Below are 27,631 nucleotides of genomic sequence, written 5' to 3'. Positions count from 1 at the left end.
CTGCTCAGGGATTTCACCATGAGGCCAATGGTGACTTTAAAACAGTTAGAGTTTAATTGTCGCGGGAAAGGACTAGGAGTAGTTTAGGATAAAAATAAACGGAATAGAGCTAAGTACAGGCAACATTCTAGAGGAAAACCAGGTTCAGTCTGCTTTCCAACAGACACTGGGGGACAAATTCCCCTTTCAGCAGGACAATAACCTAAAACACAAGGCCAAATATACACGGGAGTTCCTCACCAAGGCGACATTGAATGCTCCTGAGTAGCCTAGTTACATTTTCTACTTAAATCGGCTTGAAAATCTATGGCGAGACTTAAAAATGGCTGTCTAGCAATGATCAACAACCAACTTGACAGAGGTTGAAGAATCTTTTTAAAGAATAATGTGTATATTTGTACAATCCAGGTGGGCAAAGCTCTTAGAGACTTACCCAGAAATACTGACAGCTGTAATCACTGTCAAAGTTGATTCCAACATGTATTGAGTCAGGGGTGTGAATACTTATGTAAATTACATATTTCTGTGAATGTTCAATACATTTGCAAAAACCTCTAAAAACATATTTTCACTTTGTCATTATAGGATATTGTGTGTAGATGGGTGAGAAAAAAAATCATATTAAATCCATTGAATTCAGACTGTAACACAACAAAAAGTCAAGGGGTATAAATACTCGCTGAAGGCACTGTATACATAACACACACACACACACACACACACACACACACACACACACACACACACACACACACACACACACACACACACACACACACACACACACACACACACACACATATTCTTCTCTGTCCCACACCCTATCCACTGTCCCTAATGAAAGCCTCGACTCATGTTTGACCCCTAAGCTACAACTCCCCAGGTTTTATCTGTTAGGGGAAACCCAGACCTGTGGACTGTGGAGTGTTAGAGGGACTATGGGATATGATCCAGTGTTGGCTTGGTCTCTGCTTCCACTGGGTTGATCTATGCTTTTACTAATGCCTCTTTAAGGTCTACAGACTCTATTTAATTTGGCATTTCCCATATATTCACTGATACCATATGAAACCCCTCCCTTAGTCTCATAGGAACAATCTCCCTGAACCACTCTTCACTTCTGTCCCATCTGAACTCCCTCCCTCCCTCCCTCCCTCCCTCCCTCCCTCCCTCCCTCCCTCCCTCCCTCCCTCCCTCCCTCCCTCCCTCCCTCCCTCCGTCTTTCATTCTTGCCATGTGTAAGTCTCTATCAAACTCTCCCTCTGATGGCCTCTGCTTGGCTGTCTCCGGAGGAAACAGACAAACACCCAGAGCCTCTCTCTACTAACGATGAGCACATCACACATTATCATCTCCTAGATATTCCCCCTCTCCTTTCCTCCTTCTCTCTCCCCCCAGAGGCCATGCAATAGCATACACACTAGGTCACCTCCTTCTTTTTCTCTCACTCTTACCAATTATTGTTCTATCCATCCATCCATTCTCCACCCACCTATCTGTCCAAAACATGACTTTCATCTCTCTGATGCTCATCTAACTATATTGCATGTCTGTCTCTGTCTGTCTGTCTGTCTGTCTGTCTGTCTGTCTGTCTGTCTGTCTGTCTGTCTGTCTGTGTCTGTCTGTCTGTCTGTCTGTCTGTCTGTCTGTCTGTCTCACAGAGTCTTCCAAAGTGGGAGACAGACAGTAAGATCAGCTGTGAGCAGACTCTGCAGAAAGGGGAGGGACCTAAGACCGCCTGGACCCGAGAAATAACCAATGACGGCGAGCTCATCCTGGTAAGACTCTCTACTGGCTACCTGTCCTGTCAATCAACCACAGCTAGAGGCATTGTACTGTACAACCGTCCATTGACACATTTTGAACACAGTATGCTTGAGGACCTCAGTCATTTTCCTTCCACACAAAGAAGGGAGGACTCACCTTATCCACTACCAATGTGTAACACCCATCTACTGGAGCCTACACACTGTGGGGCCAGGAAGTTTTTCCCTAATACGATAGTCATCCCTCCACTCCATTCAGATCAGTGTTAACGAGGGAGGGAGGGAGGGAGGGAGGGAGGGGAAGGGGAGGAAGAGAAACAATTTAGGTCTACTGGAACCAGGGGCGCAACTTTCAATTTCATTCTGAAATTGCATTTTTGTCCCCCCCAGTTTTATCATTGGAATGTGATACAAAACGTGGCAACGGTGAGCTTTAGGACCATGTGGACGCCTCCGAGCGATCGGGTAGGCTGTGTGGAGTGTTTGTCTGACTGGTTTAGTTGGGGTTAGGGTACAGCTAATGATCATCATGTGTGCCACTGTGTGGAGTGTTTATCTGACTGGTTTAGTTAGGGTTAGGGTACAGCTAATGATCATCATGTGTGCCACTGTGTGGAGTGTTTATCTGACTGGTTTAGTTAGGGTTAGGGTACAGCTAATGATCATCATGTGTGCCACTGTGTGGAGTGTTTATCTGACTGGTTTAGTTAGGGTTAGGGTACAGCTAATGAACATCATGTGTGCCACTGTGTGGAGTGTTTATCTGACTGGTTTAGTTAGGGTTAGGGTACAGCTAATGATCATCATGTATGCCACTGTGTGGAGTGTTTATCTGACTGGTTTAGTTAGGGTTAGGGTACAGCTAATGATCATCATGTGTGCCACTGTGTGGAGTGTTTATCTGACTGGTTTAGTTAGGGTTAGGGTACAGCTAATGATCATCATGTGTGCCACTGTGTGGAGTGTTTATCTGACTGGTTTAGTTAGGGTTAGGGTACAGCTAATGAACATCATGTGTGCCACTGTGCGGAGTGTTTATCTGACTGGTTTAGTTAGGGTTAGGGTACAGCTAATGAACATCATGTGTGCCACTGTGTGGAGTGTTTATCTGACTGGTTTAGTTAGGGTTAGGGTACAGCTAATGATCACTGGTGCCACTGTAGTTACTGGTTTAGTTAGGGTACAGCTAATGATCATCATGTGTGCCACTGTGTGGAGTGTTTATCTGACTGGTTTAGTTAGGGTTAGGGTACAGCTAATGATCATCATGTGTGCCACTGTGTGGAGTGTTTATCTGACTGGTTTAGTTAGGGTTAGGGTACAGCTAATGATCATCATGTGTGCCACTGTGTGGAGTGTTTATCTGACTGGTTTAGTTAGGGTTAGGGTACAGCTAATGATCATCATGTGTGCCACTGTGTGGAGTGTTTATCTGACTGGTTTAGTTAGGGTTAGGGTACAGCTAATGAACATCATGTGTGCCACTGTGTGGAGTGTTTATCTGACTGGTTTAGTTAGGGTTAGGGTACAGCTAATGATCATCATGTGTGCCACTGTGTGGAGTGTTTATCTGACTGGTTTAGTTAGGGTTAGGGTACAGCTAATGATCATCATGTGTGCCACTGTGTGGAGTGACAAGAAGCTCAAAATGAAAACTGCCACTCTGTAAAAAGATGTGTCGTTAGAGCGAACACAAGTGAACCCGTCAAACCAGAGACAACTCCCTCGTTTCCTGGAATCAGTTTGTTTTCCCATTTGTCAAGGACCATGAACAAATGCATCTGATGCATTGCACAATATGTGGTCTGTCTGATCATTCCATCTCTCATGCTGAGTGTTTGGCTTCTAATTCAATTAGTCAACTTAGATCTAAAATCGTATGGTTTCCATGGTAAAAAAGGCCAAAACGGTGTAATACAGAACCATAAGGAGTCGTTCAGGACACCTCTTGTTGGAAGAGACACAGTCACAGACAGGGACTGAACAGGACGGATTGAGACGGTGTTAATGTTGGATATGAATGCTTCTATTGAATGTTGCACATCTTTATAAATTCCTTGGATATGAATACCTATATTAAATACATCTATAAATTCCTCTCATTCCAGACCATGAGTGCAGACGATGTGGTGTGCACCAGAGTCTACGTACGAGAGTGAAAGAGAAGACAACTCTTCATCCTTCCATCTCTCTCACCACTCACTCACTCACTCACTCCACAAACCCCCAGCCAGAATGGGCAGGGTGAAATCAGTTTGTAGAATCTAGTTTAACTCCAGTATATCTGTCACAAAGCCATGGGATTTAACCCAGTCTAGTTGACCTATATCTATTAAAGTCAGTCTTGCCAATGCTCTGTCCACTTACTCAGTGAGGTCGTAAACCTGAAATTGTGTCTTTTTCTGAGTCTTTGTACGTGCAAGGTTGTTGATCCATGTGTGTGTGTGTATGTGTGTGTCTGTGTGTGTACATGCTAGTCAGTGGAGTTGGTCTAAGTGTGTGTATCAGTGTCTGACTATATTTGTAGTTGTGTAAACCTGTCTATGAGCTCTTCCAGTTATAAGGTCAGTTACTTTGTTTCTCTCTCTCCTTCTCTCTTCCCTCTTATCTCTAAGTCGATAAAGTTGTATATTTATTACACTAGATCTGATACCGTGTTGCTATGGTTTTTACTTTGTCTCTTTTATATAAAATCTGATCATAGGAAATTATGCTTTCTATGGGAAGACAATAAAACACGATGTTGACTACATACCGTTTGGGTTTTTGGTATCACACACACACACACACACACACACACACACACACACACACACACACACACATCCTGACACTCACATGAACGCATGCTCACACACTTACTTGCTCACACACACAAACAGTACAGATGTAGGATCTTAATTTGAGCCAGTTTGCTACAGTAGGAGAATAATCCTGCAGAAACAGGAAATGTGAATTATTATCTGGATTATAACTAATGGCCATTTTTGTAGGGGTTGGTACATTTTTCATAAGGAAAAATCAAGTCTGAAATTTTGAAGTGGAAATTACAAACTTCAGAAGCCCTTTTAAACCTCAACTACACAACAAGTTTTAGATGTCCTGCAGTGCAGGAACATTCTCCGGCAACAGACAGGGTGATCTTTCATCTGTAAATACTCAAGGACTAAGATTTTACTGGTAAATACCGCTTCATGGTTTGTGAGTATAACTGTAACTCACCGTTGGCGTCTAAATACACACACACACACACACACACACACACACACACACACACACACACACACACACACACACACAGACAGACAGACAGACAGACAGACAGACAGACAGACAGACAGACAGACAGACAGACAGACAGACAGACAGACAGACAGACAGACAGACAGACAGACAGACACACACAGACAGACACACACAGACAGACACACACAGACACACACACACAGACACACACACACACACACACACACACACACACAGACACACACACACACACACACACACACACACACACACACACACACAGACACACACATTAGTACTAGTGCTGGCACAATTACCATATAACTGTGTAACCGGCGGTTATGGATGAAGACCGTCATAAAAGTTAAACAACTGTCATAATCGTTTAAAAAATAAATAGAATGGCCGGGCATTCGTGTGGTTGAGTCTGTTTCCACGGTAACATGGACTCTTAAAAATGTGATGAAACTTTGTTGCTCCTTGCTGAAAGGTGTTGTAGCAAACAAGCCTTGGGGTGCCAACGCGCCAACAATGCAGCAACAGCACACATAGAAATAGAATGAATCATTCTAAGCACATGCAGTCAGGAGCAGAGGGGGAGAAAATGTGTCAAAAATAAATAAATAAATACCAATATATTTTGTATTATTTGCTACTTGAACAGTTATTAGGGAGACGGTGGTCATTTGGCTGGCCAATTAGCATCATCCAAAATTACATGACCGTCACAGCCCTAGCTAGTACACATCTTATTTTAGACTTTGTCTCAGCTGTCTGAAACAAGAATAACTTGTCTGTCTCTCCGCCCCCTCGAGACTCTCCCTTTTTCCTTCTCCCCATCCCTCCCGTCTTTCTCTCTCTGTCAATCATCTCTCTACCACATGCCCTCCTTTCTCCACTCCTTTCTTTCTCACTGCCTCTCTTCTCGGTCATTTTCTCCATTCATCCTCTCTTCTCTCTCTCCCCCTTCTCCAGTCATCCTCTCTCTCTCTCTCTCTCTCTCTCTCTCCCCCTTATCCATTCATCCTCTCTTCTCTCTCTCCCCCTTCTCCATTCATCCTCTCTTCTCTCTCTCCCCCTTCTCCAGTCATCCTCTCTCTCTCTCACTCTCTCTCCCCCCCTTCTCCATTCATCCTCTCTTCTCTATCTCCCCCGTCTCCATTCATCCTCTCTCTTTCTCTCCCCCTTCTCCATTCATCCTCTCTTCTCTCTCTCCCCCTTCTCCAGTCATCCTCTCTCTCTCTCTCCCCCTTCTCCATTCATCCTCTCTTCTCTCTCTCCCCCTTCTCCATTCATCCTCTTTTCTCTCTCTCCCCCTTCTCCATTCATCCTCTCTTCTCTCTCTCCCCCTTCTCCAGTCATCCTCTCTCTCTCTCCCCCTTCTCCATTCATCCTCTCTTCTCTCTCTCTCCCCCTTCTCCATTCACTCTCTCACTGTGAGAGCTGTTTCACAGATCTGAGCAGAGTCTTCCTGGCTCTCCTAGAGATGACTGTAGAGTATAGCTTTACATATTGATCCCAGAGGATGTATCAGTCCTATTATCTGTGTTGTCCTGATTGGAGTTCCACATGGTAACAGTGCCGGGCATTGCCAGTGCTTTGGTCCTGGATATTTAGGTTCAACATATTTCTGGAAGTTTCCCTACTTCTGTTAACAGTTCCAACACACACACACACACACACACACACACACACACACACACACATACACACACACACACACACACACACACACACACACACACGCACGCACGCACGCACGCACGCACACACACACACACACACACACACACGCACACACACATACACCCACACACACACACACAGAGTGGTGGAAAACGTACCCAATTGTCATACTTGAGTAAAAGTATAGATACCTTAATAGAAAGTTACTCAAGTAAAAGTGAAAGTAGGCCAGTAAAATAGTATTTGGTTTTAAATATACTTAAGTATCAAAAGTAAAAGTATAAATCATTTAATATTCCTATTATTTAGCAAAGCAGACAGAACAATTGTCTTGTTTTTAACATTTTCAGATAGTCAGGGGCACACTCCAACACAAAACACAAAAGATGCATTTGTGTTTAGGGAGTCTGCCAGGCCGGAGGCAGTAGGGATGACCACGTGTTCACTTGATAAGTGCATGAATTTGACTATTTTCCTGTCCTGCTAAGCATTCAAACTGTAATGAGTACTTTTGGTTGTCAGGGAAAGTGTGTGGAGTAAAAAGTACAATATTTTATTTAGGAATGTAGTGAAATAAAAGTAAAAGTTGTCAAAAATATAAATAGTCAGGTAAAGTACAGATACCCCAAAAAACGACTTAAGTAGTACTTTAAAGTATTTTTACTTAAGTACTTTACACCACTGCAAACACACACACACACACACACACACACACACACACACACACACACACACACACACACACACACACACACACACACACACACACACACACACACACACACACACACACACACACAACACAACACAACACAACACAACACACACACACATACACACACGGGTGCGCATGCGCGGGCACACACATTCACTTCAATGTTAGTCCTTCATCTCTGAAATCACACAAACACATCTGTCGTTAAGGCAACAGTTAAAGATGATGATGATAAGTGGAATGAAGTTGAACATGAGTCTATTTGATGGACAGGTGAGTTGGCCAGTTGGAATGGCCAGGGTGGGGCCCAACCAATCCGACCAATCAATGACCAGAAAAAAAAGGGTCAGGAGGTGTGTCCGGACAGGCAGGAAATGCCAAAGGGATTATAGGGTACAGTTGATTGACAGCAGATGTGCTTAACGAGGAGCAGAATCTTTAAAGAAAACCTGGAAATGGAAGAGAACTGGAGACACTCTCACTCACAGAGCAGGGTGATAGAGGTAGAGGAAATGGAAAAGAGAGAGGTACAAGGAAAGGAATTTAGAAATGTTCAAAATGGTCTTTCTCTCATGTTTGACCCCTAAGCTACAACTCCCCAGGTGTTATCTGTTAGGGGAAACCCATATCTGTGGACTGTGGAGTGTTAGAGGGACTATGGGATATGATCCAGTGTTGGCTTGGTCTCTGCTTCCACTGGGTTGATCTATGATTTTACTAATGCCTCTTTAAGGTCTACAGACTCTATTTAATTTGGCATTTCCCATATATTCACTGATACCATATGAAACCCCTCCCTTAGTCTCATAGGAACAATCTCCCTGAACCACTCTTCACTTCTGTCTCTCTCTCTCTCTCTCTCTCTCTCTCTCTCTCTCTCATTCTCTCTCTCTCTCTCTCTCTCTCATTCTCTCTCTTATTCTCTCTCTCATTCTCTCATCTCCCCCTGCAGCTGTGTGTAGTTACAGTGTGACCTCAGTAAAGTCCCGTCCTGGCCAGTAAAAGGGGTAGATAACTGCCCTTCTCTGCCTGTTTATTAGCCCCTGGGGCAGTAAAAGGCAGCTGTTTCGCCCTCTTCAAAAACACACGGCCTGCACTGGACCCCCGTAAAAACACACAAAGAGTCAGAGACACACACGCACTCGCATACCGAACCAGACACACACGCACTCGCATACTGAACCAAACACACACATTCTGCAAACTCTTCACACGTACCATCAAACACTCACACTGTACGCGCAGCTCATAAAACACACACTCGGTACACACACACACAAGGTGAGCACACACACACTATGCTGCACTAAAGCAAGCAAGTGAAAACAACTCACATGCATACGATACAATACACACCTACTGTACACTCCAACCAGAGTGCCTGCAAACCATATATTTTACCATAAAGACAGCATGGGTGCATTGCATAGAAAAAACACTTAAATGTATATCTGGGCCCAGACTAAATCTGACATTTGTATCCTGATTTTAACAACATTGTCATATTCCATGGATAAAACTGAGGCTATACAGTACATGTTGATTGGCACTACTGTATTGGGTTTGGTTTGAATTGATGCACCAGCCCACGTTACAGTCTGTTGAACACAAAACTGTCAACCTTTCCTGGTGATGGAGTGCACTGGTTATGCTAATCTGATATGATGAATGCGACTTCCTAAAGACAAATGGACTTCCAATACCTGCTAGCATAGCTAGCCTGGTTACCACTGGTAATCAAGGAATATGCGAACCGAGATGTAGCACAAGCTCTAACGAGGTTTGTGTGAATGCAGGTTTGTTTAGGTGCCCTGAGGCCATGCCTGTCTCAAAGCAGAGTGTGATAGATGATTTGTATTCAGGGTGGTGAGAGAGTGGTGTGTGTGCATGTGTGCGGTTATTGACACCTGGGTCAACTGCATTCTGGGGAAGCTAGTAAAGTGTGGGAGGACCGATGCAAAAATGTCCCACAGGCGACAGTACCACAGGGCATGATGGGTAAGAGGCCCACGCCTTCATAGACACAGAGTGCTCGTGACAGCCTGACTAAACACACACACACACAACATACACACCAGCTAGCACATTTGGTGTCTTGGAAGTTTTGGAACGTAAGTCTTTGGTTTCCCATTGGTTCTGGGAACAAAGCCATATGTTTCCTGACCAGTAAAACTGCATTTTTTAAAAAACATTCTGAGAATGGAAGTGAACATTTTGCCTGAATGTACATTTTCAGGTTTTATTAACGTTCTGAGAACAGAAATTGTATGTTGTTTGAAGTTAAGTTAGTAACGTTTTAAGAACATTTTCTAAACGTTGTGAATGTTTTGAACGAAATGTAAAGGTTATTTGTAGGTTTTTGAAATAACTTCCTTAAAACCTTCACTGAATGTTTCAGTAAGACTGCTAGCTTGGGTTAACTGTTTTGAACTCCATGCACGGATAGGACACATGGAAATTCATTTCTTAGGCATTATTCATGCAAACACATGTATTTTCTATTGGGGCATGGCGTCAGTGAGATTCAAACCTATGATCATCTGTCTTCTATCCATAGAATTAGTCCCCTGCACCACCAGGCGAATGGAATGTATATGTTTTTAAATAACATTCTTAGAACATTCTATTAATGTTACTGAAGTTTTCTTGTGGTTTTTATGGAACATTTTCTTAATGTTCTGAGAACATGACTTTAAATTGAACTATAAGGAAACCTACTGAAATGTTATGCTGAAGTACTCAAATTTCCACAGAAGAACATTGTTTCTTAACGTTCTCTGAACTATTTGAGAACATTCCCAATGTCAAATCAAATTCAAAATCAATTGTATTTGTCATATGCTCCATGGTTTGATGGCGGAGACAATAAGTTAAGATGGCTGCTATCCACTGCAACGCCATCAAACCAGTTGGAGAACGCTCCTAGAACGTTAACATTTTAATTAAATGTAACCATGTTTAAATGTTTAAAGTCTGTTAAATGAATTAAATACCAAGAAAATACATTTATATACACTACCGTTCAAAAGTTTGGGGTCACTTAGAAATGTCCTTGTTTTGAAAGAAAAGCATATTTTTTGACAATTAAATAGATCAGAAATACAGTGTAATGACTATTGTAGCTGGAAAGAGCTGATTTTTAATGGAATATCTACATAGGCGTACATAGACCCATTATCAGCTACCTTCACATTGTGTTCCAATTGCATGTTGTGTTAGCTCATTTTTTTACCTTTATTTAACTTGGCAAGTCAGTAAAAAACAAATTCTTATTTTCAATGACGGTCTAGGAACAGTGGGTTAACTGCCTGCCCCCTAATCCAACACTCCAACCATTAGGCTACCTGACAGCCCCCTAATCCAACACTCTAACCACTAGGCTAGATTTTTACCTTGTCAGCTCTGGGATTCAATCTTGCGACCGTCCGGTTACTAATCCAACACTCTAACCACTAGGCTACCTGCTGCCCCCTAATCCAACACTACAACCACTAGGCTACCTGCTGCCCCCTAATCCAACAATCTAACCACTAGGCTACCTGCTGCACCCTAATCCAACACTCTAACCACTAGGCTACCTGCTGCCCCCTAATCCAACACTCCAACCACTAGGCTACCTGCTGCCCCCTAATCCAACAATCTAACCACTAGGCTACCTGCTGCCCCCTAATCCAACACTCTAACCACTAGGCTACCTGCTGCCCCCAAATCCAAACACTAACCACGAGGCTACCTGCTGCCCCCTAATCCAAACACTAACCACGAGGCTACCTGCTGCCCCCTAATCCAACACTCTAACCACTAGGCTACCTGCTACCCCCTAATCCAACACTCTAACCACTAGGCTACCTGCTGCCCCCTAATCCAAGATTATCATTTTAAAAGGATAATTGATCATTAGAAAACCCTTTTGCAATTATGTTAGCACAGCTGAAAAATATTGTTCTGATTAAAGAAGAAATACAACTGGTATTACTGTTCAATTTGATGTTATAATGGACAAAACATTATGTGCTTTTCTTTAAAAAACAAGGACATTTCTAAGTGACCCCAAACTTTTGAACGGTATTATATTTTTGTCAAGTTCCTTAAATGTGTTGAGAATGTTCCTGGGAAGGTTGTATGCAAAATAACAATTAGACAACCATGCTCTCACCAAATTCTAACAAACCTATTGTTCTCAGAACGTTATGTGCTAGCTGGGACACACACACACACACACACACACACACACACACACACACACACACACACACACACACACACACACACACACACACACACACACACACACACACACACACACACACACACACACACACACACACACACACACACACACACATAAAACTGCCTGCAGGCACACCAACATCAATCCCCTCCAGTACCCTCCACTCCAGACCACCCAGAAACCTCAGAGATCTTGTAAAACGTTGGTCAATAATAGTTACACACAACTTACACACACACACACACACACACACACACACACACACACACACACACACACACACACACACACACACACACACACACACACACACACACACACACACACACACACACACACACACACACACACACACACACACACACACACACACACACACACATATATTAACTTTCATGCCCTTTTCCATGCAACACACATTTAATGGAACACACCATCTTCTCAGGTACGTGTGCACTCACGCACGCACACACACACACGCACACACACACACACACACACACACACACACACACACACACACACACACACACACACACACACACACACACACACACACACACACACACACACACACACACACACACACACACACACACACTGAAGTGTTGAATCTTAGAGCAGGTTTTGGGTATAGTAGAGGAATGAAGAAATGGAGAGGTTGAGTCAGAGAGACCAACGGAGGGGTGAAAAGAGGACAAACTCTTCCTGGTTTCAGCCCAAGTCTTCCTCCTCGTCTTCTTTGCTGGAAGAGAAAGATGCAGCTATGTTTAATGTAGCTGCTAGAGAGACTTTGGTCCTCCAGTATGACACATAGATAACAACTGTTAGGTCTGAATGAAGCCTTTGTACACAGATAGACCCTGTGATATGGGACTCACCTAAATCGGATTACAGACTCTGAGACTAAACTCAAATATGGACAGAACTGTCTCTATATGTGTGAGAAAATAGAGAACCAGAGAGAGAATGAGGAGGATGGAGAGACAGAAGCAGAGAAAGAAAGGATGGAATGAAAGACAGAGAGAGAGAGAGAGAGAGAGAGAGAGAGAGAGAGAGAGAGAGACAGAGACAGAGAGAGAGAGAGAGAGAGAGACAGAGAGAGAGAGAGAGAGAGAGAGAGACAGACAGAGAGAGAGAGAGACATTAGATCAACGGACTCTACAGATACCACACATTCACATGCACATGCACATTAACCCCCTGGCCGGCTCAAGCCTTTTGGGGGCCCTAAGCGAGATTGGGGTTCCCTAAGCGATGCCCACCACCAAGCGGGCAAACATTTTTAGTGGCCCCCCTCTTGACTGCTAGGAGAAAAAAATATGTTTTAATAAAGTTTATTTCCTGCAATTCTACGCATTTTTCCATGGGGCGTAGAGAAAATGTTGCAGCTTTAAAGCAAGTTTTCTGCATTTCTACACATTTTGCCATGGGGGCGGAGATACATTATTGAAAGTTTTAAAGCAAATTCCCTGCAATTCTACCCATTTTGCCATGATGTGGAGATACATGTTTGCAGCTTTAAATCAATTTTTCTGCAATTCTACACATTTTGCCCTGACTTATGCCGTGTTAATGATATCTGAATGAGAGTGACTAACAAAATCAATGGGGCCCTCTGAAGGTCAGTGCCTCTAGGTCCGGTCCAGGGTTGTCGAACTCATTCCATGGAGGGCCGAGTGTCTGCAGGATTTTGTTTTTTCGTTTCAATTAAGACCTAGACAACCATGGGAGTTCCTTACTAATTAGTGCCTTAATTCATCAATCAAGGGTGGAGCAAAAACCTGCAGACACTAGGCCCTCGGTGGAATGAGTTTGACATGTAGACTAACTTATCAATCTAAAAATGTATAGCTGACATGGCTAATTGAGTGACTGTACAGTTATCCTGTGTGTGTATTCCCCTCACAGGTGAAAATCATCACTCCCCAATCAGTCAACAATCAACCCATCAATCAGAAGACACACCTCCTCCTGTTTCCTACCCTATCACAACTGCTGTAATGCCATGTTGGTAGATTGTTCTATATAGATTTCAGTAGCGCAATCTTTGTAATGCCAACCAAATCTCCTGTGAGTATTGTTTTTGCTTATGGTGTTTGCTTGGGAAAAGGGGAAACCAAGACAAGTCGCCCATGGGCATAAACTACCCGTAGGTAAACTTTGTTAAAACAACTAGTTAGAACTGGGCGGACCACCCACTGTATTTTTGGTTAGTTAGTTAGCTGTTGTTGAAATAGGCTAGTCTAGCAACTTGTGTCACACGTACTTTGTCACAATTATAATTTCTAGACTGTCGGGCCAAAAGGGATTCGTAACAGTCAGTGATTTACAAAACAAGAGAAACTGCTGTTGGACAACCAAATTTCTAACTTGCAACTTGTGTATTCTACTATTGTAACTTTCAACAGTAAGTTGAGACTCTGTCTGAGTAAAAAACAACAATAAAAATGTTTTATTTATTCATGTTGTTGAAAGTTCAACAGGTTCACTCCACAGCACAGATACTGAACTAAACAGCATGACATGAAGCAGATCAACGCAGGAGCACAAGTCTGTAAGGCCCAGATTCAATCTGATCGCGGGTGATAGGCATTGCGGCTTTTAAAGGCAATTTCCAAATTTGATTTTAATTTTTTTAATGAACCTTTATTTAACGTATGTTGATTGAGCCGACATATGCAGTGTTTACCGTGAATGTGATCTCCACCAACATTGAATCCCGGCTTAAGTTGCTCTGGATAAGAGCATCTGCTAAATGACTCATGTAATGTAAAATGAGTAGAGAGGAGGCAGGAAAAAGAGACAAACAGCAAGACAGAAAGAGTAACAGAGAGAGGGAGAAAGAGACAAACAGTAAGACAGAAAGAGTAACAGAGAGGGAGAAAGAGACAAACAGTAAAGACAGAAAGAGTAACATAGAGAGGGAGAAAGAGACAAACAGTAAAGACAGAAAGAGTAACATAGAGAGGGAGAAAGAGACAAACAGTAAAGATAGACAGAGTAACATAGAGAGGGAGAAAGAGACAAACAGTAAAGACAGAAAGAGTAACATAGAGAGGGAGAAAGAGACAGACAGTAAAGACAGACATCTAAAATGGAGGTGGGATTCAGAGTGCCTGTATTTGATTACTGACTCTCTCTCTCTCTACAGCGGTCAGGGCAGTTTATGCTGGAGACGATGATGTCATTGCTGGACGTGCGGTCTGATTGGCTCTGGTGGGGCATTGATGTGATTTGATTGGCTGTGGTGGTCTATGGTTTGGGGAATGGAGACTAGGGAAAACATCATAAAACTGTCTGGCCTCTAGACTGGCAGTACAACAGATGTTAATTTTTACTACCACACAAACATGCAGATACACAACACACACACGTAAAGTTAGCTAACACCCACTTAGATGACCCCGGGGAACCCCATAGACAAGGTGGAAACATGCAGCTCTTTCCAGACGGTCTACTGCTTCCCACTGTCCACATATACAGGCTGTTAGTGTGGTACTGCATAGCTCAGCTAATGTCTGACGTATGGGTCATTACAGACACGGTATCTGACACTTTACATCTATCTACCTGTTACCCCTCTACCACAACTACAGCACATCTGACAGTAGTGTTCTCTCTCTCTCCCCCTCTCCTGCATATCTTAGCTTTGTGAGGGACAGTATCATACCCCTACATAGTTTAGATAGTATCGATTCAATGTGTTACAATGGTTTCCTGCTGCATAACTCATGTTTATAGGGTGTGTGTGTGTGTGGTGTAAGTGTTTTTGGCTCTCACACTAGTTCTTCTATCCGTTCCATTTCTATGGTCTGGCAGTAGGACACATTTTCATAGTTGCACTTTATGACTGACATACAGTGGGGAGAACAAGTATTTGATACACTGCCGATTTTGCAGATTTTCCTACTTACAAAGCATGTAGAGGTCTGTAATTTTTATCATCGGTACACTTCAACTGTGAGAGACAGAATCTAAAGCAAAAATCCAGAAAATTACATTGTATGATTTTTAAGTAATTCATTTGCATTTTATTGCATGACATAAGTATTTGATCACCTACCAACCAGTAAGAATTCCGGCTTTCACAGACCTGTAAGTTTTTCTTACAGCCTCCCTGTTCTCCACTCATTACCTGTATTAACTGCACCTGTTTGAACTCGTTACCTGTATAAAAGACACCTGTCCACACACTCAATCACAATCACCTCTCCACAATGGCCAAGACTAGAGAGCTGTGTAAGGACATCAGGGATAAAATTGTAGACCTGGACAAGGCTGGGATGAGCTACACGACAATAGGTAAGCAGCTTGGTGAGAAGGCAACAACTGTTGTCGCAATTATTAGAAAATGGAAGAAGTTCAAGATGACGGTCAATCACCCTCGGTTTGGTGCTCCATGCAAGATCTCACCTCGTGGGGCATCAATGATCATGAGGAAGGTGAGGGATCAGCCCAGAACTACACGGCAGGACCTGGTCAATGACCTGAAGAGAGCTGGGACCACAGTCTCAAAGAAAACCATTAGTAACACACTACGCCGTCATGGATTAAAATCCTACAGCGCAAGCAAGGTCCCCCTGCTCAAACCAGCGCATGTCCAGGCCCGCCTGAAGTTTGCCAATGACCATCTGGATGATCCAGAGGAGGAATGGGGGAAGGTCATGTGGTCTGATGAGACAAAAATAGAGCTTTTTGGTCTCAACTCCATTCGCCGTGTTTGGAGGAAGAAGAAGGATGAGTACAACCCCAAGAACACCATCCCAACCATGAAGCATGGAGGTGGAAACATCATTCTTTGGGGATGCTTTTCTGCAAAGGGGACAGGACGACTGCACCGTATTGAGGGGAGGATGGATGGGGCCATGTGTCGCGAGATCTTGGCCAACAACCTCCTTCCCTCAGTAAGAGCATTGAAGATGGGTCGTGGCTGGGTCTTCCAGCATGACAACGACCCGAAACACACAGCCAGGGCAACTAAGGAGTGGCTCCGTAAGAAGCATCTCAAGGTTCTGGAGTGGCCAAGCCAGTCTTCAGACCTGAACCCAATAGAAAATCTTTGGAGGGAGCTGAAAGTCCGTATTGCCCAGCGACAGCCCCGAAACCTGAAGGATTGGAGAAGGTCTGTATGGCGGAGTGGGCCAAAATCCCTGCTGCAGTGTGTGCAAACCTGGTCAAGAACTACAGGAAATGTATGATCTCTGTAATTGCAAACAAAAGGTTTCTGTACCAAATATTAAGTTCTGCTTTTCTGATGTATCAAATACTTATGTCATGCAATAAAATGCAAATTAATGCAATAAAATGCAAATTAATTACTTTAAAATAATACAATGTGATTTTCTGGATTTTTGTTTTAGATTCCGTCTCACAGTTGATGTGTACCTATGATAAAAATTACAGACCTCTACATGCTTTGTAAGTAGGAAAACCTGCAAAATCGGCAGTGTATCCAATACTTGTTCTCCCAACTGTAGCTGAGCTTTATGTGTGACAATGGTTTGTGTCTGCATTGCTCCTGTTCTATCACTTGAGCTTATAACAGTAGTTAGCTCTGTCACATCTAAGCTCAATTCTTAGAAGACTGTTTTTTTTGGCTCTGACAAATAGGTTCTGTCAGAGCCAAAAAGCTTCTACCTATATATGAATCTGTGGCTGTGCACTGGGAGGCTGGGAGACTGGTTGCGTGTGAGTGTGCGAGTGTGGTAGTTTGTGAGTGGGTGTGTGAGCTAACTCATCTGACTTAATTGCGTAAGTCTGAGGATCAAAGCCAGCATGCTGCCAGTCTAGTAACCTTTACTGACAAACAATGCTATATGGGTCATTGTGTGTGTGTGTGTGTGTGTGTGTGTGTGTGTGTGTGTGTGTGTGTGTGTGTGTGTGTGTGTGTGTGTGTGTGTGTGTGTGTGTGTGTGTGTGTTGCACATAACTGTTACTTGATTATGATCACATACCTCCTCCATTCGCTGTGGTCCCTGAGGCAACAACAAAAGAGAGAGCGGACAGCAGGAGGAGAGAGGCAACAACAAAAGGAGAAAGGGAACAGCAGGAGGGGAGATGGAACAGCAGGAGGAGAGAGGGAACAACAAAAGGAGAGAGGGAACAGCAGGAGGAGAGAGGGAACAGCAGGAGGGAATAGGCAACAACAAAATGAGAGAGGGAACAGCGGGAGGGGAGAGGGAACAACAAAAGGAGAGAGGGAACAGTAGGAGGAGAGAGGGAACAGCAGGAGGGGAGAGGGAACAGCAGAGGAGAGAGGGAACAGCAGGAGGGGAGAGGGAACAACAAAAGGAGAGAGGGGACAGCAGGAGTAGAGAGGGAACAGCAGGAGGAGAGAGGGAACAACAAAAGGAGAGAGGGAACAGCAGGAGGAGAGAGGGAACAGCAGGAGGAGAGAGGGAACAACAAAAGGAGAGAGGGAACAGCAGGAGTAGAGAGGGAACAGCAGGAGGAGAGAGGGAACAACAAAAGGAGAGAGGGAACAGCAGGAGGAGAGAGGGAACAGCAGGAGGAGAGAGGGAACAACAAAAGGAGAGAGGGAACAGCAGGAGGAGAGAGGGAACAGCAGGAGGGGACATGGAACAGCAGAGGAGAGAGGGAACAGCAGGAGGGGAGATGGAAGAGCAGGAGGAGAGAGGGAACAGCAAAAAGAGAGAGGGAACAGCAGGAGGGGAGAGGGAACAGCAGGGGGAGAGAGGGAACAGCAGGAGGAGCGAGGGAACAACAAAAGGAGATAGGGAACAGCAGGAGGAGCGAGGGAACAGCAGGAGGAGAGAGGGAACAACAAAAGGAGAGAGGGAACAACAAAAGGAGAGAGGGAACAGCAGGAGGAGAGAGGGAACAACAAAATGAGAGAGGGAACAGCAGGAGTAGAGAGGGAACAGCAGGAGGAGAGAGGGAACAACAAAAGGAGAGAGGGAACAGCAGGAAGGGCGAGGGAACAGCAGGAGGAGAGAGGGAACAACAAAAGGAGAGAGGGAACAGCAGGAGGGGAGAGGGGACAACAAAAGGAGAGAGGGAACAGCAGGAGGAGAGAGGGAACAACAAAAGGAGAGAGGGAACAGCAGGAGTAGAGAGGGAACAGCAGGAGGAGAGAGGGAACAACAAAAGGAGAGAGGGAACAGCAGGAGGGGCAAGGGAACAGCAGGAGGAGAGAGGGGACAACAAAAGGAGAGAGGGAACAGCAGGAGGAGAGAGGGAACAGCAGGAGGAGAGAGGGAACAACAAAAGGAGAGAGGGAACAGCAGGAGGGGAGAGGGAACAGCAGGAGGAGAGAGGGAACAGCAGGAGGAGAGAGGGAACAGCAGGGCGAGAGAGGGAACAGCAGGGGAGAGAGGGAACAGCAGGAGGAGAGAGTGAACAACAAAAGGAGAGAGGTAACAGCAGGAGGGGAGATGGAACAACAAAAGGAGAGAGGGAACAGCAGGAGGAGAGAGGGAACAGCAAGAGGAGTAAGGGAACAGCAGGAGGAGAGAGGGAACATCAAAAGGAGAGAGGGAACAGCAGGAGGAGAGAGGGAACAACAAAAGGAGAGAGGGAACAGCAGTTGGGGAGAGGGGACAACAAAAGGAGAGAGGGAACAGCGGGAGGAGAGAGGGAACAACAAAAGGAGAGAGGGAACAGCAGGAGGAGAGAGGGAACAGCAGGAGGAGAGAGGGAACAGCAGGAGGAGAGATAGATCCTTATCCACAAACAATAGAGTAGGATGAAGATGATCTATCTAACAACTAGAGTAGGATGAAGTTGATCTACCTAACAACTAGAGTAGGATGAAGTTGATCTACCTAACAACTAGAGTAGAATGAAGTTGATCTACCTAACAACTACAGTAGGATGAAGTTGATCTACCTAACAACTACAGTAGGATGAAGTTGATCTACCTAACAACTACAGTAGGATGAAGTTGATCTACCTAACAACTACAGTAGGATGAAGTTGATCTACCTAACAACTACAGTAGGATGAAGTTGATCTACCTAACAACTACAGTAGGATGAAGTTGATCTACCTAATAACTACAGTAGGATGATGTTGATCCACCAACAACTACAGTAGGATGAAGTTGATCTACCTAATAACTACAGTAGGATGAAATTGCACTAAACACAGATTTGTGATCTGCCATATGGTAGAGTTAGGATTTGGGGAGGATAAACTGATCCTAGACCTGGGCAGCTTCTACTACTGTAGGAACCACTTGGTTTACAGAGTTGATTTATGAGAAAAAACAAAGATGCTTGGTTACCACCAACCACGCCACAGAAGACACAAACAACCGTAGAAGTTGCCCTTAGGCACAGATGTAGGATCAGCTTACCCTCACCAAATCTTTTCTTTGGCCATAAGGGGAAAAATGCAAAATTGGCCTTAGACCAGTGTGAGGGCTCAACATTCACTCTAGTCCCAGAATTAAGAACGCTATTAGAGAACAGCGACATCCACTAGTGCAACAGGCTCTGCCTATGTATGCAACAGTTCCACCTGCAGAGGCCTTCATGTCTTTGTCCGTAGCTGTGAATGGAATACAATTCCATAAACTAAAAATTAAATTTCACAAAGCATGAGGATCAAGGAATTTGATAAATAGTTGAGTAAAGCACTTTTAAGTGTGAACAGGTGGGTCAAACCTAGAGTGTGTCTCAATAGTCTAACGAAGTGGCTAGCTGACACACAGCATTTGGGAGACTGAATTAGTGATGCACTGGCGCAATCCTGTGGACGTTGAGTGAACTACATCCACAACTCTCAACCAGGAGACCAGAGACCACTAGGTGGCCTCAGAGAGCTTTAAAGTGGTCTCCAGTACTTTGTGATTGTTATCATCCCGAAGTTGAATGTATTTATGACAGTTAGACAGACAGACTGACAGAGACACAGTGTGTGTGTGTGTGTGTGTGTGTGTGTGTGTGTGTGTGTGTGTGTGTGTGTGTGTGTGTGTGTGTGTGTGTGTAGGTGTGTGTGTGTGTGTGTGTGTGTGTGTGTGTGTGTGTGTGTGTGTGTGTGTGTGTGTGTGTGTGTGTGTGTAGGTGTGTGTGTGAGAGAGAGAGAGAGAGAGAGAGAGAGAGAGAGAGAGAGAGAGAGAGAGAGAGAGAGAGAGAGAGAGAGAGAGAGAGAGAGAGAGAGAGAGATAAAGGGAGAGAGAGTGACTAGATTGCTATGTGGCCCTAAACAGAGAGTACACAGTGGCAGAATACCTGACCACAGTGACTGACCCTAAATTAAGGAAATCTTTGACTATGTACAGACACAGTGAGCATAGCTTTGCTATTGAGAAAGGTCGCTGTAGGCAGACCTGGCTCTCAAGAGAAGACAGGCTATGTGCATACTGTCCACAAAATGATGTGGAAACTGAGATGTACTTCCTAACCTCCTGCCAAATGTTAGAGTAACATATTTCCCTCAGATTACACAGACCCACAAATAACTATTGTTACAACACTGTATGTATACATAATATGAAATTTGAAACGAGTGTAATGTTTACTGTTGATTTTTTATTGTTTATTTCACTTTTGTTTATTATCTATTTCACTTGTTTTGGCAATGTTAACATATGTTTCCCATGCCAATAAAGCCCTTAAATTGAATTAAGAGAAAGAAAGAGACAGAAATATAATTGAGAGAGATTTAATTGAGAGAGAGAAACAAAATGAATTGAGAGACAGAAAGAGAGAGAACGAGAGATAAAGAAAGAGAGATAGAGATAAAGAGAGAGAGAAAGAGAGATAAAGAGAGAGAGAAAGTTGTTTGGGGTTTTCAAAATGCGAACCAGGCGCGCGCTGAGAAAGAGGTCGAATTGAGGATCGAGCGAGGGAAGGAAGGTCTCCTCGCGCTGGAATAAAAGCGCTATTGATTGTTGCTTTGGAGTAAAACTCCACTATCCAGAGAGGGATACAATCGCTATAAATGAGGGAAAACGACGAAAAAGATGGATATCACCAACCAGAAGTGTGAAAATTGAAACAGAAAGTTGTCAAGAAAACCCAAAAATTGATTAACCTCAAACGTTTAGGTTGAAAGATGAATATGGGTACTTTCTTCGGATAATTTTTTGGAGAGTCGAGCCAGGAGGAACATTCAGCAATAGAAAAGTAGACTATCTGACTGATAGTTAGGCCTATGGGTTTTTCTTTATTGGAAGCAATTAAACATGCATTAGTGAAGGTTTAACGACACTAAATTGGACATTTCTTCGGGACAGGTGTTGGTTTTGAGCTTGAATCAGTTGTTGAGTTGTTTTTGACTAGTTGTTTAGACGTTTGAGGTGTTAGTTGCGCACAGGTTAAGGTAATAATTTATGGCACATATTCCGACCCAAAAATATTTAGATAGTTTAGGCTACTGTTTGTCAAAAATAAAATAAACCTAGAACAACCTCTGTTTAATTCATTAAAAAGCTGTCAACATATCGTTCAACCTGATAGTGGTTACAGCAACAGACAATAACTAAGTAGTCTGTTTTTCCCTGAATAATATATGAAGCAGGGTTGTCGGAAGCAACACAACACCGTTACATTACAACGCGCCCAAGCAATACCACTGGAACTGTATTTTTACGGTTTTCACGGATCCCTGGGGAACACATCGAGTTGAAAGACTCGTGCCGGAGCACTGAATTGAAACGAACTCTAGGGAAATTAAAGTCCAAGACCGGAACAGAAAGAGAGAAGCCCTTCCATCCTTTACAACATGGAGCTGCACAAATACCTGCTACTCCTCAAGTTCATAGTTCTCCTCAAAGGTAAGTTTGTAACCAGTTGTCACGTTGTCTATCATCTCAACCTTTCTAGAGCAGTTTTTTTCTCACGAATACCTTTAAATCCTTGACCCCGACCATGACCCTTTACAAAGTCACTTCAATGACAGCATTTTGAAAGTTTAAGTAGCCTATACAAACATGTTCATGAAAATTAGGCATTTTCTAGTTCGAGATTCATCAGTGTATTCGTTATCCCAATGGCATTTTAGGACCGACAACCTCTGCAGAAAAGTCTCTGGAACTACTGGAGCTAATGTACCTACAGTACATCATAGGTCCTAGATTATAAACACCAATCCTGTAAACCAGTTGAAAGACCTCTATAACCACTACAGTGTGCAGGGTCATTCTCTATGCTGAGACTTGGCCCAGCTATTTACTGTGTAGGCATACAGCTGTTTCCCTGGTTCCCCCCTGCTGCTGCTCCCCTGTCCAATTGTATGATATGGTAATCAGGTTACCTACTGGAGCTCCCTCAGTGGACTCCCTCCTTATCTTCAAACAACCATGAATAATGAATCATGTGTTATATTTATACACAATATGGCTTTTCTCCAGATCTCAAAGCTCAAAGAACTTGAAGTTTAAGTGATTCACCTAAACAACTGCAGACATCATTCTCTAAGGTACACAGTCTGAGGCAGGGATATTTAGAAAGCTACATATCGCCTCCCTGTAGGCCTACATCATGTGAGAGATAATGCCCAGCCACTGCCACGGGGTCTAGACCTTTATGGCACAAGAGGTTTTCCACTTTCACCTCTAACCACAGGGTTGCTGGTTCAAACCCCATTTTGACTGCCACCTTAATCACTACATTGGTGGCAGAAGTGGGATTCTGCAGTCTGGCCTTTTTTGCCCTCCTGCGAGGTTTAACTGTACAGTGTGGTAATTAACTTACATAGCTTCCTCAATGTGAAGGGCTATCTTCTCTCCTGCTGGTTGCTGGATCAAACCCCGCCCCCTCCCCTGAATTGCTACACTGGTGCCAGTGGGAGGGTTAGACCTACATTCTATCAGTAATATCCATCTCTCCAGAATTCACCTAGAAGCTCCGGTTATAGTAACACGGTATTTCCGTCAGACGAACCACACTCATTTTCACGCTTGTTAATGTCGACTACCCCACCTCCCAACTGCATGTTACCTGTACCATAACACACCTCACTCACTGACTCCTGTTAGACGGCAGGAGAGGAGAGAAAATACTATTATAGTTTCACCAGGAATGAGTGTTGACACAGTTGATAAGCAGGGAGTAAATTGCTACGTTACTGTGCAGTGAGTGGCCATGAAAATAATGAAGATATGCTATTATTAGACAGGGCATATTCACTCCTATGGTCTATTTATTGCCTACCTCCTCATGCCTTTTGCACACACTGTATATAGACTTTCTTTTTTCTACTGTTTACTCCATGTGTAACTCTGTGTTGTTGTCTGTGTCACACTGCTTTGCTTTATCTTGGCCAGGTCACAGTTGTAAATGAGAACTTGTTCTCAACTTGCCTACCTGGTTAAATAAAGGTGAAATAAAATCAATTTAATAAAAGAAAGGGCAGAATCACGGTAGTCTATTGCAAGGCATGATACAGTAAAGCTAGACCCTGTAAGATTTCTCCATCCCACTCTAGTAGAGCATGTTGAGCTCCATGGTGATCCTGGACTGTTCAGAAGTATGTCCACAGTGTATAACACTGTAATAAGTAGGCAGTAGACATCTTACTTAAAGGTGGGGTGTTTAGAAGTATCTTTTTGGATCTATGATCTATCTATGAATCCATACACTGAGTGGACAAAACATTAACAACATCTGCTCTTTCCATGATAGACTGACCAGGTGAATCCAGGTGAAAGATATGATCCCTTATTGATTTCACCTGTTAAATCCACTTCAATCAGTGCAGATGAAGGGGAGGCAGGTTAAGTAAGGATTTTTAGGCCTTGAGACAATTGACATGGATTGTGGATTGTGTATGTGTGCCATTCAGAGTTTTAATGGGCAAGACAAAATATTTAAGTGCCTTTGAACAGGGTATGGTAGTAGGTGCCATGCACACCGGTTTGAGTGTCAAGAACTGCAATGATGCTGGGGTTTTCACATTTTCCTGTGTATATCAATAATGTTCCACCACCCGAAGGACATCCAGCCAACTTGACAACTGTGGGAAGCATTGGAGTCAACATGGACCAGCATCCCTGTGGAATGCATTCGACACCTTGTAGAGTCCAGGCCCTGACGAATTGAGGCTGTTCTGAGGGCAAAAGGGGGTGCAACTCAATATTAGGAAGGTGTTCCTGTCTGAGTGGGAAGTACATTCCTAGGATCCCTGTATGATGTCAAACATGATCTGAGTGAGACCATGTACCAGTCCAGCACAACACAACACTGCTGTCTGTTCAGGCCATGTACCAGTCCAGCCAGTACAACACAACACTGCTGTCTGTTCAGGCCATGTACCAGTCCAGCCAGTACAACACAACACTGCTGTCTGTTCAGGCCATGTAACAGTCCAATACAACACAACACTGCTGTCTGTTCAGGCCATGTACCAGTCCAGCCAGTACAACACAACACTGCTGTCTGTTCAGGCCACGTCTCTGTCTCCTCCTGCTGATCCTGAGGAATGAATGAGGAAGGAATGCATTGAAGTCACCATAGTCAGATGCTGTTTGTGGTTAGTCTGTACTACACTTCATTACCTGTTTGAGACATGCATGTATTGACTGTGTGTGTGTGATGTTGATGGTTTGAGCAGGCCTCCCCAGTGTGGTAACCAGGCATACCAGGACTGTTAGTTGCTCTGTTGTGTTTTACTGAGATGTAGAACACAGGTGTGTGTATGGGGGGATAGCTGGGGAATTCCTTCTCTTCTCTCTCTCTCTCCTCTCCCCAGTCCTTCTCCTACACAATATATCTTCTCCCAATCTCTCTCTCCTCTCCTATCCTCTTCCCAGTCCTTCTCCTACACATCTCTCTTCTCCCAATCTGTCTCTCTCCTCTCCTATCCTCTCCCCAGTCCTTCTCCTACACAATCGCTCTTCTCCCAGTCTCTCCTCTCCTCTCCTCTTCCCAGTCCTTCTCCTACACATCTATCTTCTCCCAATCTGTCTCTCTCCTCTCCTATCCTCTCCCCAGTCCCTCTCCTACACAATCTCTCTTCTCCCAGTCTCTCCTCTCCTATCCTCTTCCCAGTCCTTCTCCTACACATCTCTCTTCTCCCAATCTGTCTCTCTCCTCTCCTATCCTCTTCCCAGTCCTTCTCCTACACACTTTCTCTTCTCCCAATGTCTCTTTCTGTTTCTCTCATTGGTCCCTCTCTCTTTCCCTCCCTCTTGCTGTCCATTATATTTCTTTCCTTCTCTGTCTTCCTTTCTCACTCCCACTCTCTTCCACCTCCATACCGCACTAGGGACTGATAGAGATGGGAACAGAACATGATGGAAGTGAGTCAGAGAGCAAGAGAAATGGGGAGGGGGGGGGGTAGAGCGAGAAGCCTTGTAATTCAATGAATACTAGAGAAACAGCGAGGCAGACACCTACTGTGGTCATCATTGCACGGACTACCAGAGACGACCAAAGTATAAGCCAAGAGGCCACTGCAGACATGTGAAGACAGCAAGAGATGAAGAGGAGAGCAGATAAAGAAGTGGACATAATAAAATTATGGGAGTGAGTGGTAGAAAGATTGGTAGATAGTTTAAAGTAGAAAACGTGTGTGTGTGGGTGAGAGAGAGAAGCTGTGATAGAGAGACAGTGGTCCATTTGAAATGCCATAAATCAGAGCCACATGTAGTCTCCATACTTAACACACGTCTGTGGTCAGGCTGCCATTCATCTGTAACACACGTAACACTGTGCTGTCAACTCCACTGACCTGTCATCCCCGAATACATACATCATTCAGTAGCAGTACACACACACACACACACACACACACACACACACATAGCAGCAAGAGCATTGCGAGCCGATAGTGTGGTTGAATAGAGAGAGGAATCTGAATCTGGACGGGGTTTGGCTGCATAAATGTTTACAGTCAGTTGTCATGACGATCCATGGTCAGACAGCCTGTGGTACAGACCCATATAAACCAGCTGAAAATGGGAGCGGAAGAGCAGGAGAGGAGGAGGGGAGGGTGGTTTGGTGGTGAGGGTGAAGAGCCGGGGAGGGGGTACAGGAGGAAGTGGATGAAAATGGGATGATTTGAGTGGAGAGTGGAGAGTAGGGGGTTAAGGTGGCGGGGGGGGGGGGGGGGGGGGGAGTAGGAGAGAGGGGTGAAGGGGTCTTGGTGATGCGACGGACAGTCTTTGAAACATATGAGAGACGAGTGTGTGTGTGTGAGAGAGAGAGATGCCCGGCCACAATTAAAGAGTTGAAGTGATTAAACAGTAGAGATGTTGTGATGTCACATCAGTGAAAGAGAGGAGCAGGATCATGATTACTGTATGGGAGAGGCATGGCTCCTATAATCAAGGAAATTCATCTGGAGGGAGAAAGAAGAGGAGGATGGAGAATAAGATGGAGGGAGCAAGCAGTGAGAAGGAGGAAGAATTGGGGGAAACAGAGAGTAGACATATCCAGTTACTTCTCACAACCCTGCGGAATCCCCTGTTGGTGGTGTGTGTGTGTGTGTGTGTGTGTGTGTGTGTGTGTGTGTGTGTGTGTGTGTGTGTGTGTGTGTGTGTGTGTGTGTGTGTGTGTGTGTGTGTGTGTGTGGCGTGTGTGTGCATGTATGTATGACTTTGTGTGTTGGTGTCAATGGGTGGGTGTAGCTTGTGCATGGAAGTTAGGCGCAGGAGAGCAGAGATGAGTGGACAAAACACTTTACTCAGGAAATTATTAAAACAGGTCGCAACCGTGTCACGAAAACAAATGCCCAAAGAACAAGTGGGGCAGCACAAAGTACACACAACCAAGTACAAAGTACCGGCTGCCACAAAGCACGGGTACACAACAAAACCGGGCATACACCAGCCGGAAGCGTACCAACCTGACAAATAAACAATTTCACACATAGACATGGGGGAAACAGAGGGTTATAAACACGAAAAGTAATGAGGGAATGTAAACCAGGGAAAACAAGACAAAACAAATGGAAAATGAAAGGTGGATCGGCAATGGCTAGTTGACCGGTGAAGTCGACCGCCGAACGCCGCCCGAACAAGGAGAGGAACCGACTTTGGCGGAAGTCGTGACAGTACCCCCCCCTTGACCCGCGGCT

General features: G+C 44.2%; 3 protein-coding genes across 3 annotated transcripts in view; all 3 read left to right on the top strand.

Annotated features, from left to right (window-relative positions):
- Nucleotides 1-4,518, top strand: part of LOC139379346 (cellular retinoic acid-binding protein 2-like) — a 17,761-nt gene extending 13,243 nt beyond the window's left edge. The window contains exons 3-4 of the mRNA XM_071122158.1: nt 1,662-1,778; nt 3,875-4,518. Of these exons, the coding sequence (XP_070978259.1) occupies nt 1,662-1,778; nt 3,875-3,925 (168 nt within the window). The 3' untranslated portion in view covers nt 3,926-4,518. The remainder of the gene's footprint in view (nt 1-1,661; nt 1,779-3,874) is intronic.
- The window catches only part of LOC139421213 (uncharacterized), a 1,124,809-nt gene that overhangs the window by 494,252 nt on the left and 602,926 nt on the right, over nt 1-27,631 (top strand). The gene's annotated exons all lie outside the window — the stretch shown is intronic.
- LOC139421026 (integrin, alpha 10) overlaps nt 21,549-27,631 on the top strand; it is a 55,305-nt gene continuing 49,222 nt past the window's right edge. Inside the window, exon 1 of the mRNA XM_071171503.1 lies at nt 21,549-22,388. Coding sequence (XP_071027604.1) covers nt 22,337-22,388 — 52 coding nt within the window. The 5' untranslated portion in view covers nt 21,549-22,336. The remainder of the gene's footprint in view (nt 22,389-27,631) is intronic.

Source organism: Oncorhynchus clarkii, chromosome 2, assembly GCF_045791955.1.
Source record: "Oncorhynchus clarkii lewisi isolate Uvic-CL-2024 chromosome 2, UVic_Ocla_1.0, whole genome shotgun sequence".
In the NCBI taxonomy this organism is placed as follows: Eukaryota; Metazoa; Chordata; class Actinopteri; order Salmoniformes; family Salmonidae; genus Oncorhynchus; species Oncorhynchus clarkii.
This window is presented reverse-complemented; position numbering and strand designations above follow the sequence as displayed.